At 39.9% G+C, this 16325-nt stretch overlaps 3 protein-coding genes across 3 annotated transcripts; all 3 read left to right on the top strand.

Moving 5' to 3' along the window:
- Window positions 1-320: 320 nt before the first annotated feature.
- On the top strand, window positions 321-2494 carry LOC140941245 (uncharacterized). Its single transcript, XM_073390227.1, has one exon. The coding sequence runs from the start codon at window positions 359-361 to the stop codon at window positions 1976-1978; it is 1620 nt and encodes a 539-aa protein (XP_073246328.1). The 5' UTR covers window positions 321-358; the 3' UTR covers window positions 1979-2494.
- A 4798-nt stretch (window positions 2495-7292) lies between these two features.
- LOC140941437 (uncharacterized) lies at window positions 7293-9604 on the top strand. Its single transcript, XM_073390434.1, has one exon. The coding sequence runs from the start codon at window positions 7678-7680 to the stop codon at window positions 9295-9297; it is 1620 nt and encodes a 539-aa protein (XP_073246535.1). The 5' UTR covers window positions 7293-7677; the 3' UTR covers window positions 9298-9604.
- A 4948-nt stretch (window positions 9605-14552) lies between these two features.
- Window positions 14553-16325, top strand: LOC140941507 (uncharacterized). Its single transcript, XM_073390514.1, has one exon. It carries the CDS (start codon window positions 14553-14555, stop codon window positions 16170-16172), a length of 1620 nt encoding a protein of 539 aa, XP_073246615.1. The 3' UTR covers window positions 16173-16325.

Genomic DNA, 16325 nt, shown 5'->3' with positions numbered 1-16325 from the left:
GGTTCGACTATATTTCAAAAGTAATGTCTTACTTTGACTACTTTTGCATTTGTAACCGCGAGCTTGATTAAAAGAACTACTATTACGAAAAAAAGGGCAACAGGCTTAGGAATTGTGGACCTCGATAAAAATCTTCGAAATTTGATGACTTTGAAGCCTTAATGCAAATATTGCGTTGCGGTTTAACAAATTTGTTGACAAGAATTCAAAAATCAGGTTTCGTCCATCCGCTTAAGCACGTTCGTAACCACGATTTGTTTCAGTTTCTTTCGCTTCATTAGTATTTTAGGCGGTTTCGTCAGAGTCGTTATTCAGTGCAAATAGCGATTTTGTGATAGTGCTTCATCAAGGAAGGAAAATGAGTAGCAGTACAGTGATAGACCTGTTTGGTCACATTCTTTACAGTTTTACTCGAGGTGTAACGGAGCACTATAATCCAGATGAACCGGAATTCACTGAAGAATCTTTTGGATACAGTCCTTTGGAAAGCACAGGACGAGAGTGGTATCTTCATCCTGTTGAGGAACTTATTTACCAAGAATACAGCGACAGAGACGCAACAAGCCTTGAATATTTAGCCTCTTGTAGCTTTAATATGGAAATACACGACGCAAGTTCTATAGAAGAGAGCACAAACACCCCGGGGACACACCAAGATGACGACATAACCATGGCTTGGAGGCGACTGAGACCCTGCATTCAACGTACTATTTTAAAATCAATGTACTTCGGAGCTTTGATTTCGCTTTTAACATCTTTACTTGTAGGGATGATATACACGCTGGTATCGTATATATCCTTTAAAACTATCCACATCTGTCAATACCACCCGTTAAACTCAACGTCACTACAGGTTCAATGGATGAGGTCAATGTCCCATGTAGGTGGCTGCGCTTTCCAATATATCTGGTTCTTCGCACTCTTAAACTTTCTCTTTCGACCCTTTCAGTTGCGCGGTATTAAAAGAAAACTGTTCTTTGTTTGCCTTATTACATATTTTCTGGACACCATTTATCGTGTTGCCCTCCAGGCTCTAGGGATATCTCATTCCTACGTTTCGTATCCAGTGAAATTTCCTCTCAATGCTTTGTTTCTCATCAATCAATGTTTGCAAGTTCATTTTTTAACCAGATGTATTTGTACAAGTGCACGAAAAAAAATCAGGGCTAAGTTATTCTTCAAAATGATCGTACCAAGCTGTTTTAGTTTCTTGAGTTTTTTCCTTGTGGCTTCCTTGATTTATCCGGCATACAACGAAGCAGATGTCGATAAAAAACTATTGATTGCAACTTTCGCCCCTCTAGTGGGAGTTCTTGTAAAGGTTACCTCCCGTATTTGTGTTCAAACGTTGTATAACATCACTCACCCGGGGTATTCTTACGTATTGTTATCGCCGTTGTACTGTGGAGCAGCTATCGTTTTTCGAGTTTTGCAAGCTGATCTTGGTAGCTTATACGACATTGTCATCCTGGGAATAATTCACGGCGCTGCAGAAGTCATTGAACGAAGCACCATGGTTTTCATTGATCACATTTGTCACATGTTGCGGAAAAGAAGATCAGCACCTTGGGGCAGTTTTCGTACTCCTCGCCGTGAAAGACTTATGGCAGATATCGCCATTATGAGCATGTTGTATGAATCAACTGCTATTGTGTCTATGAATGGATATTTGTACTTGTATCAATTTGTATACCTAAAGGGCGAGTCCTTCGTTAATTTACTGCAATCATTCGAAATTCACACGTCAGTCTCCCTCGCGATTGAGTGGGTGTTTAACAGCGTTTCTCTAGCGATTGAAACTCGTTATCAAAACATGCCTGTCATGGCTATTTGGAGAAGAAGATGGAAGCGCCACATTTTAGTAGCAATCGTAAATGCGGTGCCAATGGCTCTTTGGAGCAGCACTAATCTTTTAGATATTTTACATGGACGTTTCACCGAAATCTCAACTGGGCCATGCAAAATGCCATTTACTTGAGAACATTCACTTTATGTAGAACCTATCAAAGATTTACTTGCTGTAACGAGATGTTGAAAACGAATTGGAAAGAGAGAGTCACAGTGCTGACAGTGGTCGCTTCACTTGAACTTTAATTACTCTCAAATTTCAATGTAGCTTACATGAGCTAATATCTTCGAGGAAAGAAATAAGTTAAATACATAACAAGAATACACTATATTTAGTTTTAACAAATATATCTAGTTATAACTCACCGATTAGTTTTCGAGTGATTTTATTGGCTATTTTGGGCCACGTGTTAGCAAATCGGAGGGCGGGTATCAGACGATACACCTGTCAGCGTCGACTCATTTACCCTTTGATTTTTGAATGAATGAATGAATGACTTGTTTATTTAAACCTTTTGCAGCTTAGAGCTGAATTGCAGGTAGAGGTCAGTTAAACAGAAACAATAATAATTAAAACACTAGTAGTAAGTACATTTTACGGTTACAATGGCAGGACAGTAAATGATCCATTTGAACGTGTACAGTAAGCCGAAGATTAGTGATCAATTCTGCATGCTTTGAATTAAAGGGAAGATTGGGTTTTCAGAACTAATTCTTTGACAAAAAATTGACACAAGTATCTTCGCGACGTTGCCTTATAAGCGTTCGATCCCTGCCAGTGCGTCTTAGTATGACCTCGTATGAAGTAAAGGGATGATAATGGAGAGGGCGCGCTTCTGGATTTTCTCCATGTCATTGGCGAGGTAGTTAGGGAGATTAGAAAAAGCAGCGGCTGCATATTCAAGTACAGATCTGTCAAGTGAACAATATACAATGACAATGGAATGGAGTCCACTCTTCCACGCGAGGGAGTGCCCCTTTCTTTCCACGCGTTAACTTCCGGGAATAATCAGCATGATTATGAATGATTATGAAAGATCAGTTGGGGAAAATCTCTGCAAAGTGGCGAAAATTTAAAGACGTTTGTATGGTTGGGGCAAATGTGTGCCCCCTATCATACAAACGTCTGTAAAATTTCGTGACTTTGAGGAGCTACGTCTTTGTTAGTTGTCAACAAATCACTTTCAAACTTGACAATTTTACTAAACGCCCTCTTTCCAGCAAATTCGACGGATTTTCTCTGACTTATCCGCAAAAAAAGTTGAAAAAAAAAAAAAACTTAAAAAGGTCTATTTGAATTGCCTTGCACGTTAGCCTTGGTCAACCTGGTCAGCGGAAGTATTAGACCTTTGTGATTTTTGGTGGAGCCTGGGACTGATACCGCTCGACTTTTTCACTTGCAGTTACACCATCGGTCGCAATATTTCCACTTTGGCTCGTCAATAAGCGATTTCTGTGGATATTTCAATATTGTGAAGCATCATTCGTAAGTCAAGAAACATGGATTGCTGTACAGAAGAACAACTGGGTTCTGGGTCTGGGTTCAGAACTAACCCTGAAGCTTAGGATCATAACCCTTTCCAGTTATGATTCTAGCTCCGGCCCCCTGCTGCAAGAGCTAGGATGGGACGGGCTTTCTATACGCAGAATTAAGCTCCTTGTTACAGAAATTTTCAAGGTGTACAACAATATGGCAACTGACCTATGCCAAATATTTTTGAAAATGAGGTCCACTTATGATACTAGGGGCTCCTTTTCTAGATTTCAATTGCCTCTTCCCAAAACCAATTCAGTATGACAAAAAACGTTTTGACCTTCAATTTGCGAAAACAGGGGCCCGCAGAAACGATCAGTGGTCTGAATGAACTGAAAAGGTCAGTATGGTGGATTCGTTTATTTTTATTTAAGATTTTTGCGACTGAAAACCGGATAGATTACAATTCGTTCATCTTCAACTGTTCAAGACCCTTTCTAATTTAAAATTTTTGTCACAACTAACAATCTCACACCGAGGACAGTGAAATTCAACCACATGATCAGTGATGCATTGCTGGGGTTGAGGTTCCGAATAGCTGGCCATGTAAAAAATTAATGCCTAACCGGTCCCTGCTAAACTACTAGTTTGTCAAAATAACAGTGTTAGTGACATTCGAAAGACCCCTGTCGGGTTAAAAAACCACTTGTTCACACTGTTGAAGCCAATAATTTCCACCCTTCCATGTCTTTTCACTAGTTTATGATACTAAACCCGTGCTGCTCCTAAAATTCGTCTCTTATGTGAGTGAAAAATAAGTTTGTCAAGACTTCGCCAATTTTAACAAGCTCAATAGTTGAAAAATGACGAGCAATGTGCGATCCGGCTACCGTGTTACCTCACAACTTGGCAAATACCCTACAATTTTCCAATAGGCTGGGCACCCTTAGAATCAGTTGTAAAAAAACAAAAGCACCAGCCATAGCATCGTCCTTTTATCACCAGGCTCCACAGAGGCTACATAAGCGGATATCTCTAATTCCACTTTTTGGTTCTTTAAAGTAACACAGTAAAGTTGACGACAGAGACTGTATCCTACCTAGTTTGTTTGATCATCCACACTGTCAACACGGTCAAAGACAATGAGACGATGAGGCAAAGGCAAGCGGCTATCGAGGGCCGCCGCACAAAAGCGGCCGTCTCGTAATTGAACAGCTAACAGGATCGGGAGTGGGTGAAAAAAAAAACATAAACAAACAACAGAATCGATGGACCTAACCCCCGAAGCGATATAAAGCTTCGTGCCAGGAAAATCAAAAGAAATTAGAGGGTTTTTGAGGGCGCTGTAATAAGCGAGCACGTGTTTGGCATAGCGGAGCCATTAAGCGCGCATGTCAGCATGTGCACTATTTCCGCATGGCTCAAAGGGTTTTGACTTGTACAAAGACGCACATCCCAATATTTGACATCTCTCACCAGCTGTAATAGGGTGATCTTACTTAACCCGCGAAATATGTAGTAGAATACTACGTGCTATTATGCACTAATTCTATTGTCTTATTATGTTTATTTATAGCCATTTTGCACTAGTTGTTATTAACTGTTTCTCGGGTCAAGTAAAATCGCTATAACACCCCGTTGTAGGCCAATCACTGAGCGACCCTATACTTCTATCAGAGGTAGATGCAAGAGAATGCGAGCATGCGTATAAATGAGTTCATGGCTGCAAGGTGAGGCACCCTTCACAGTTCAAGGAACCTTACATGATGCCAAAAGTTGTCTTGTCTAAGAAAGCGAGACATGGTCATTCTACGTACTACGTGGTTTTCGTAAGGCCGGTGTCTTCGGTGTCTTTTTAGTCTTCTCTATTACGTCATTTTGTGATCACAACCATCCAGAACACCAAGAAACTACTCCAAACCGGTTTGACACGACACTTGAGCTGGGAGAGACTGGGGGCAGATTCAATGCTAGTATAGGTCTCTGAGATTTCTCAAAGATGATATTCAGCGATGCTGCTAGAAAGACGCATCTGATCAGAGCTAATGAGCGGGTCATGACGAGGCACGGATAAGGTGAATCATTATCAGTCAAATGCTTTATGGTTGGTAGGTCCAATCTATTGGACCAATCTGAAGTTGCGTCCATAACTGCCATGATCCTGCTGTTCCTATATATGTTTTTGATATATACTCATTGTTTCATCGTCCTTTCAATGACTTGTTCTCTGTTGGCTTGTTAGCTCAGTTGGTAGAGCGTTGCACCGGTATACATACATATACATACATACATATATTTTATTGATGCTCCCTAAGTGGGCTTTTCAGCTCAATAGAATAAAAAATGCAAATTTATATAAATCAATTAAATATGTAAGTACAATAATATTATAATTACAAAAAATATATCAACTTAATAAAACATTTGCAAGATGACGCCTAAAATTCCTGGGGCATTTTAAGGACTTAATATTATCATTCAAGGAGTTCCAGAGTTTTGCTCCTCTGAAAGCAAAGGGGCGCTGCCCTGTTGACAGGCGACATAAAGGTATATCCAAAGCACCTGATGATCGAGTTTGTCTATTATGGACTTGAGAACGTGATTTAAACATATCAGCAAGATAGTCTAGAACAAGCTTGTTAATACATTTGTGCATCATAGTAGCGTCATTTAGATGAGTTTCTCTCTAATAGGAAGCCATTTCGACGATCGCAACCCATCCGAAATATGGTCATACTTTCTTAGTCCCAGAATAATTCGTCCAGCAAAGTTTTGGACTTTTTGTAACTTGTCAATATTGCTGCTGCTGGTATTACTCCAGACAGTTGAACAATATTGGAGTTTACTAAAGACAAATGAATTTATTACTAACAAAAGCGTTTTCCTATCCAGGAGATGCTTGATTCTGTTAATTTGGTACAATTTAAAAAGGCATTTCGAGGCAGTCTCAGTGATATGTTGGTTATAACTGAGGCGTGTGTCGAGAAGAACACCCAAGTCCTTAACGACAGGCACAGGTGTTATTTCCTTGTCAAAAAGTGTTATACTGAATGATGACAGTTTCTTTAAAAGTTGTGGTAATCCAACAGCTAGAACCTTAGTTTTGTCCGGATTAATCAAAAGAGAGTTTTTACAGCACCACTGAGATATTCTCGTAAGATCTTCGTTTAAGGCGAGGATGGACGTGGGTAATTCGGCAGGTGAAAAGGACAAATACAATTTACAGTCATCAACATAGGAGGCAGATAGACAACGTTTAGGAACAGAAAGGAGGTCGTTAACATAGATTGTAAACAAAACCGGACCTAAAATAGAGCCTTGCGGAACTCCGAACTCAAGTGAGAGTACTTTAGAAACTGCGTCACCAATTCGAACGCACCGTTGTCGGTTAGAAAGGTAACTCTGAAACCAATCCAACGTACCCTGGGAAAAATCGAGATATTGTAGCTTGGATAACAAGATGTCGTGTCGAATACTATCAAATGCTTTAGACATATCTAATAAGACCATGATGGAAACTTTCTTGCTATCCATAGCCTGGAGAAACTGATCCGTAACGTACAGCAGAGGTGTTTCTGTCGAGTGAAGCTTTCTATTTCCGCTCTGATGTGCTGCCAGTTTATTATTTCTAATTAGATGCTCCATAAGTTGTCCATGTACCAACCTTTCAGTGACTTTTGAGACTATTGGTAATAATGAGATGGGGCGATAGTTGTATCACATAGGTTAAGGGTTCGAGTCCCGTACAAACTTGAATTACAAAACAAAAAAAAACGGGCAACGGGCTTAGGAATAGTGGTCCTTGATGAAAGTCTTCAAAATTTGATGACTTTGAAGTCTTCAAGTATAACATCAGTGAAGTGGATCTTAGTATGCTATTAGATGACAATAACTGCTCAAACTGCTCTCTTTGCATTTCTTAATTTTTTTATTTCTATGGATACATTTCTGCATATTGTATATAGTTCTCCCGAATTTCTTATTGGCTTATACTCTACATAGTTTTTCTTAATTTCTTAATTCTTATATTCTCTTTCTTTCATTTTTAATTAATTAATTGATTTATTCTTTTTTAACTTATTTTAGTGTCCCCACTTAGTGGTTATACACCGCTACTACAGTTTTGACACTTTAATAAAGGTATCATCATAATCATCAATGCAAATATTGCGTTGCGTTTTAGCGAGTTTGTTGACAAGAATTCAAAAATCAGCTTTTGTACATCCGCTTTAGCACGTTCGTAACCACGATTTTTTCAGTTTCCTTCGCTTCATTAGTATTTCAGTTCGGTTTCGTCAGAGCCGTTATTCAGTGCAAATAGCGATTTTGTGATAGCGCTTCATCAAGGAAGGAAAATGAGTAGCAGTACAGTGATAGACGTGTTTGGTCACATTCTTTACAGTTTTACTCGAGGTGTAACGGAGCACTATAATCCAGATGAACCGGAATTTACTGAGGAATCTTTTGGATACAGTCCTCTGGAAAGCACAGGACGAGAGTGGTATCTTCATCCTGTTGAGGAACTTATTTACCAAGAATACAGCGACAGAGAAGCAACAAGCCTTGACTATTTGGCCTCTTATAGTTTTAATATAGAAATACACGACGCAAGTTCTATAGAAGAGACCACAAACACCCCGGGGACACACCAAGATGACGGCATAACCATGGCTTGGAGGCGACTGAGACCCTGCATTCAACGTACTATTTTAAAATCAATGTACTTCGGAGCTTTGATTACGCTTTTAACATCTTTACTTGTAGGGATGATATACACGCTTGTATCGTATATATCCCTTAAAACTATCCACATCTGTCAATATACCCCGTTAAACTCAACGTCACTAAAGGTGCAATGGGTGAGGACAATGTCGGAAGTAGTTAGCTGCGCTTTCCTATATATCTGGTTCTTCGCACTCTTAAACTTTCTCTTTCGACCCTTTCAGTTACGCGGCATTAAAAGAAAACTGTTCTTTGTTTGCCTTATTACATATATTCTGGACACCATTTTTCGTGTTGCCCTCCAGGCTCTAGGGATATCTCATTCCTACGTTTCGTATCCAGTGAAAATTCCTCTCACTGCTTTGTTTCTTATCAATCAATGTTTGCAAGTTTATGTCTTAACCAGATACATTTGTACAAGTTCACGAAAAAAAATCAGGGCTCAGTTGTTCTTCAAAATGATCTCACCAACTTGCTTTGGTTCCTTGAGTTTTTTCCTTGTGGCTTCCTTGATTTATCCGACATACAACAAAGCAGATGTCGATAAAAAACTACTGATTGCAACTTTCGCCCCTCTAGTGGGAGTTCTTGTAAAGGTTACCTCCCGTATTTGTGTTCAAACGTTGTATAACATCACTCATCCGGGGTATTCTTACGTATTATTATCGCCGTTGTATTGTGCATCAGCGATCGTTTTTCGAGTTTTGCAAGCTGATCTTGGTAGCTTATACGACATTGTCATCCTGGGAATAATTCACGGCGCTGCAGAAGTCATTGAACGAAGCACCATGGTTTTCATTGATCACATTTGTCACATGTTGTGGAAAAGGAAATCAGCACCTTGGGGAAGTTTTCGTACTCCTCGCCGTGAAAGACTCATGGCAGATATCGCCATCATGAGCATGTTGTATGAATCAACTGCCATTGTGTCTATGAATGGATATTTGTACTTGTATCAATTTGTATACCTAAAGGGCGAGTCCTTCGTTAATTTACTGGAAGCATTCGCAATTCAAACCGCAGTCTCCCTCGCGATTGAGTGGGTGTTTAACAGCGTTTCTGTAGCGATTGAAACTCGTTATCAAAACATGCCTGTCATGGCTATTTGGAGAAGAAGATGGAAGCGCCACATTTTAGTAGCAATCGTAAATGCGGTGCCAATGGCTCTTTGGACCAGCACTAATATTTTAGATATTTTACATGGACGTTTCACCGAAATCTCAACTGAGCCATGCAAAATGCCATTTACTTGAGAACATTGGATAAAACTTTTTATGAAAAAGTGAATCACTGGATAATGTAATGTTAGAGCTCCGATCATGATTGGCTTAGCCTTCATGGTGCATGCGTCATTATACCATGCTCTCCAAATATGGTAACTGCACGCGTCTGCTCAAAATTTGCTTGTTGGATATGACATGGTTATAGCCAACTCTGCGGTACGCTCCTTGTTGGCTAAGTACCATTCACATCCAAAGCGCACTGGTGGAAGAGTTGTTAAATATAGAATCTATCAAAGATTTACTTGCTGTAACGAGATATCAAAAACGAATTAAAAAGAGGGGGTCATAGTGCTGACAGTGGTCTCGAGTTGGGTGGGTAGAAAACTTAGACCTAAGACCTAAGACCCAAAAACGAAGAGCCCCTCAAAATCACTTATAAATATCTAGAAACGGGTATCTCGACCTTAGATGTGTAAGAAACAACAATATCTTCAATTATACAAAATTTCGACCAGAGTCTTCGTTTTCTACACAATCCCCCCGGTGTGTAGAAAACGAAGACCCCCCTCAAAATCACTTGAAAACGGAGGGAAACTGCTTTTAACGACCTCTAGACACTAAAGGAGTGTAAGAAACAACACGGCTCCTGACGATTTGGCTCTTTGGAGCAGCACTAATCTTTTAGATATTTTGCATGGACGTTTCACCGAAATCTCAACTGGGCCATGCAAAATGCCATTTACTTGAGAACATTCACTTTATGTAGAACCTATCAAAGATTTACTTGCTGTAACGAGATGTTGAAAACGAATTGGAAAGAGGGGGTCACAGTGCTGACAGTGATCGCTTCACTTGAAATTTATTTACTCTCGAATTTCAGAGTAGCTTACATGAGCTAATATCTTCGAGGAAAGAAATAAGTTAAATACATAACAAGAATACACTATATTTAGTTTTAATAAATATATCTAGTTATAACCCACCGATTAGTTTTCGAGCGATTTTATTGGCTATTTTGGGCCACGTGTTAGCAAATCGGAGGGCGGGTATTAGACGATACACCCGTCCGTGTCGACTCATTTACCCTTTGATTTTTGAATGAATGAATGAATGAATGACTTGTTTATTTAAACCTTTTGCACCTTAGAGCTGAATTGCAGGTAGAAGTCAGTTAAACAGAAACGTTAATAATTAAAACACTAGTAGTGCATTTTACGGTTACAATGGCAGGACAGTAAATGATCCATTTGAACGTGTACAGTAAGCCGAAGATTAGTGATCAATTCCGCATGCTTTGATTTAAAGGGAAGATTGGGTTCTCAGGACTAATTCTTTGACAAAATTGACACAAGTATCTTCGCGACGTTGCCTTATAAGCGCGCGATCCATGCCAGTGCGTCTTAGTATGACCTCGTATGAAGTAAAGGGATGATAATGGAGAGGGCGCGCTTCTGGATTTTCTCCATGTCATTGGCGAGGTAGTTAGGGAGATTAGTAAAAGCAGCGGCTGCATATTCAAGAACAGATCTGTCAAGTGAACAATATACAATGATGATGGGATGGAGTCCACTCTTCCACGCGAGGGAGTGCCCCTTTCTTTCCACGCGTTAACTTCCGGGAATAATCAGCATGATTATGAATGATTATGAAAGATCAGTTGGGGAAAATCTCTGCAAAGTGGTGAAAATTTAAAGACGTTTGTATGGTTGGGGCAAGTGTGTGCCCCCCATCATACAAACGTCTGTAAAATTTGGTGACTTTGAGGAGCTACGTCTTTGTTAGTTGTCAACAAATCACTTTCAAACTTGACAATTTTACTAAACGCCCTCTTTCCAGCAGAGTCGACGGATTTTCTCTGACTTATCCGTAAAAAAAGTTGAAAAAAAAAACAACTTAAAAAGGTCTATTTGAATTGCCTGGCATGTTAGCCTTGGTCAACCTGGTCAGCGGAAGTATTAGACCTTTGTGATTTTTTGTGGAGCCTGGGACTGATACCGCTCGACTTTTTCACTTGCTCCTGCTTGCTGTTACACCATCGGTCGCAATATTACCACTTTTGCACGTCAATAAGCGATTTCTGTGGATACTTCAATATTGTGAAGCATCATTCGTAGGTCAAGAAACATGGATTGCTGTACAGAAGAACAACTGGGTTCTGGGTCTGGGTTCAGAACTAACCCTGAAGCTTAGGATCATAACCTTTTCCAGTTATGATTCTAGCTCCGGCCCCCTGCTGCAAGAGCTAGGATGGGACGGGCTTTCTATACGCAGAATTAAGCTCCTTGTTACAGAAATTTTCAAGGTGTACAACAATATGGCAACTGACCTATGCCAAATATTTTTGAAAATGAGGTCCACTTTTGATACTAGGGGCTCCTTTTCTAGATTTCAATTGCCTCTTCCCAAAACCAATTCAGTATGACAAAAAACGTTTTGGCCTTCAATTTGCGAAAACAGGGGCCCGCAGAAACGATCAGTGGTCTGAATGAACTGAAAAGGTCAGTATGGTGGATTCGTTTATTTTTATTTAAGATTTTTGCGACTGAAAACCGGATAGATTACAATTCGTTCATCTTCAACTGTTCAAGACCCTTTCTAATTTAAAATTTTTGTCACAACTAACAATCTCACACCAAGGACAGTGAAATTCAACCACATGATCAGTGATGCATTGCTGGGGTTGAGGTTCCGAATAGCTGGCCATGTAAAAAGTTAATGCCTAACCGGTCCCTGCTAAACTACTAGTTTGTCAAAATAACAGTGTTAGTGACATTCGAAAGACCCCTGTCGGGTTAAAAAACAACTTGTTCACACTGTTGAAGCCTATAATTTCCAACCTTCCATGCCTTTTCACTAGTTTATGATACTAAACCCGTGCTGCTCTTAAAATTCGTCTCTTATGTGAATGAAAAATAATTTTGTCAAGACTTCGCCAATTTTAACAAGCTCAATAGTTGAAAAATGACGAGCAATGTGTGATCCAGCTACCGTGTTACCTCACAATTTGGCAAATGCCCTACAATTTTCCAATAGGCTGAGCACCCTTAGAATCAGTTGTAAAAAAATCAAATGCACCAACCATAGTATCGTCCTTTTATCACCAGGCTCCACAGAGGCTACATAGGCGGATATCTCTAATTCCACTTTTTGGTTCTTTAAAGTAACACAGTAAAGTTGACGACAGAGACTGTATCCTACCTAGTTTGTTCGGTCATCCAGCATTGCGCAGGGTAATTATGGAATTTGTGGATTTTTCGAATGTTATTAGCCCTAGCAGAGTTGGATCGATGTGTTTCCGAATAAACACGTTCAACACGGTCAAAGACAATGAGACGATGAGGCAAAGGCAAGCGGCTATTGAGAGCCGCCGTACAAAAGCGGCCGTCTCGTAATTGAACAGCTAACAGGATCAGGAGTGGGTGAAAAAAATACATAAACAAACAACAGAATCGATGGACCTAACCCCCGAAGCGATATAAAGCTTCATGCCAGGAAAATCAAAAGAAATTAGAGGGTCTTTGAGGGCGCTGTAATAAGCGAGCACGTGTTTGGCATAGTTGAGCCATTAAGCGCACATGTCCGCATGTGCACTACTTCCGCATGGCTCAAAGGGTTTTGACTTGTACAAAGACGCACATCCCAATATTTGGCATCTTTCACCAGCTGTAATAGGGTGATTTTACTTAACCCCTGAAATAGGTAGTAGAATACTACGCACTATTATGCAGTAATTCTATTGTCTTATTATGTTTATTTACCGCCATTTTGCACTAGTTGTCATTAACTGTTTCTCGAGTCAAGTAAAATCGCTATAACACCCCATTGTGGGCCAATCACTGAGCGACCCTATACTACTATCAGAGGTGGATGCAAGAGAAGGCGAGCATGCTTATAAATGAGTTTATAGCAGGGGCGGATCTAGGAGGAGGGTGCAGGGGGTGCGCACCCCCCCCCCCCTGAGATGACCTGCGGTTTTCTAATACAACTAGCGGTATTATGCAAAAAAAAAAAACACTATGTGGTTTATTGGTGTTGAAGTAGAGCAAGAGACGAGTGCACCCCCTCCTAAAAAAAATCCTGGATCCGCCCCTGTATGGCTGCAAGGTGAGGCACCCTTCACAGTTAAAAGAACCATACATGATGCCAAAAGTAGTTTTGTCTAAAAAAGCGAGACATGGTCATTCTACGTACTACGTGGTTTTCGTAAGGCCGGTGTCTTTTCGGTGTCTTTTTAGCCTTCTCTATTACGTCATTTGGTGATCACAACCATCCAGAACACCAAGAAACTACTCCAAGCCGGTTTGACACGACACTTGACCTGGGAGAGACTGGGGGCAGATTCAATGCTAGTATAGGTCTCTGAGATTTCTCGAAGATGATATTCAGCGTTGCTGCAGCGAAGACGCATCTGATCAGAGCTAATGAGCGGGTCATGACGAGGCACGGATAAGGTGAATCATTATCAGTCAAATGCTTTATGGTTGGTAGGTCCAATCTATTGGACCAATCTGAAGTTGCGTCCATAACTGCCATGATCCTGCAGTTCCTATATATGTTTTTGATATATACTCATTGTTTCATCGTCCTTTCAATGACTTGTTCTCTGTTGGCTTGTTAGCTCAGTTGGTAGAGCGTTGCACCGGTATCACATAGGTTAAGGGTTCGAGTCCCGTACAAACTTGAATTACAAAACAAAAAAACACGGGCAACGGGCTTAGGAATAGTGGTCCTTGATGAAAGACTTCAAAATTTGATGACTTTGAAGTCTTCAAGTATAACATCAGTAAAGTGGATCTTATTATGCTATTAGATGACAATAACTGCTCTAACTGCTCTCTTTGCATTTCTTAATTTTTTATTTCTAAGGATACATTTGTGCATATTGTATACAGTTCTCCCGAATTTCTTATTGGCTTATACTCTACATAGTTTTTCTTAATTTCTTAATTCTTATATTCTCTTTCTTTCATTTTTAATTAATTAATTAATTGATTTATTCTTTTTAAACTATTTTAGTGTCCCTACTTAGTGGTTATACACCGCTATTACAGTTTTGACACTTTAATAAAGGTATCATCATAATCATCAATGCAAATATTGCGTTGCGTTTTAGCGAGTTTGTTGACAAGAATTCAAAAATCAGCTTTTGTACATCCGCTTTAGTATTTTCGTAACCACGATTTTTTCAGTTTCCTTCGCGTCATTAGTATTTCAGTTCGGTTTCGTCAGAGTCGTTATTCAGTGCAAATAGCGATTTTGTGATAGCGCTTCATCAAGGAAGGAAAATGAGTAGCAGTACAGTGATAGACGTGTTTGGTCACATTCTTTACAGTTTTACTCGAGATGTAACAGAGCACTATAATCCAGATGAACCGGAATTTACTGAAGAATCTTTTGGATACAGTCCTCTGGAAAGCACAGGACGAGAGTGGTATCTTCATCCTGTTGAGGAACTTATTTACCAAGAATACAGCGACAGAGAAGCAACAAGCCTTGACTATTTGGCCTCTTATAGTTTTAATATGGAAATACACGACGCAAGTTCTATAGAAGAGACCACAAACACCCCGGAGACACACCAAGATGACGACATAACCATGGCTTGGAGGCGACTGAGACCCTGCATTCAACGTACTATTTTAAAATCAATGTACTTCGGAGCTTTGATTACGCTTTTAACATCTTTGCTTGTAGGGATGATATACACGCTGGTATCGTATATATCCTTTAAAACTATCCACATCTGTCAATACTACCCGTTAAACTCAACGGCACTACAGGTTCAATGGATGAGGTCAATGTCGGATGTAGTTGGCTGCGCTTTCCTATATATCTGGTTCTTCGCACTCTTAAACTTTCTCTTTCGACCCTTTCAGTTACGCGGTGTTAAAAGAAAACTGTTCTTTGTTTGCCTTATTACATATTTTCTGGACACCATTTATCGTGTTGCCCTCCAGGCTCTAGGGATATCTCATTCCTACGTTTCGTATCCAGTGAAATTTCCTCTCAATGCTTTGTTTCTCATCAATCAATGTTTGCAAGTTCATTTTTTAACCAGATGTATTTGTACAAGTGCACGAAAAAAAATCAGGGCTAAGTTATTCTTCAAAATGATCGTACCAAGCTGTTTTAGTTTCTTGAGTTTTTTCCTTGTGGCTTCCTTGATTTATCCGGCATACAACGAAGCAGATGTCGATAAAAAACTATTGATTGCAACTTTCGCCCCTCTAGTGGGAGTTCTTGTAAAGGTTACCTCCCGTATTTGTGTTCAAACGTTGTATAACATCACTCATCCGGGGTATTCTTACGTATTATTATCGCCGTTGTACTGTGGAGCAGCTATCGTTTTTCGAGTTTTGCAAGCTGATCTTGGTAGCTTATACGACATTGTCATCCTGGGAATAATTCACGGCGCTGCAGAAGTCATTAAACGAAGCACCATGGTTTTCATTGATCACATTTGTCACATGTTGCGGAAAAGAAAATCAGCACCTTGGGGAAGTTTTCGTACTCCTCGCCGTGAAAGACTTATGGCAGATATCGCCATTATGAGCATGTTGTATGAATCAACTGCTATTGTGTCTATGAATGGATATTTGTACTTGTATCAATTTGTATACCTAAAGGGCGAGTCCTTCGTTAATTTACTGCAATCATTCGAAATTCACACGTCAGTCTCCCTCGCGATTGAGTGGGTGTTTAACAGCGTTTCTGTAGCGATTGAAACTCGTTATCAAAACATGCCTGTCATGGCTATTTGGAGAAGAAGATGGAAGCGCCACATTTTAGTAGCAATCGTAAATGCGGTGCCAATGGCTCTTTGGAGCAGCACTAATCTTTTAGATATTTTACATGGACGTTTCACCGAAATCTCAACTGGGCCATGCAAAATGCCATTTACTTGAGAACATTCACTTTATGTAGAACCTATCAAAGATTTACTTGCTGTAACGAGATGTTGAAAACGAATTGGAAAGAGAGAGTCACAGTGCTGACAGTGGTCGCTTCACTTGAACTTTAATTACTCTCAAATTTCAATGTAGCTTACATGAGCTAAT

This window comes from Porites lutea, chromosome 6, assembly GCF_958299795.1.
Source record: "Porites lutea chromosome 6, jaPorLute2.1, whole genome shotgun sequence".
NCBI classification, from domain to species: domain Eukaryota; kingdom Metazoa; phylum Cnidaria; class Anthozoa; order Scleractinia; family Poritidae; genus Porites; species Porites lutea.
Note: the sequence above shows the minus strand (reverse complement) of the source record. Positions and strands in the feature narration are given on the sequence as shown.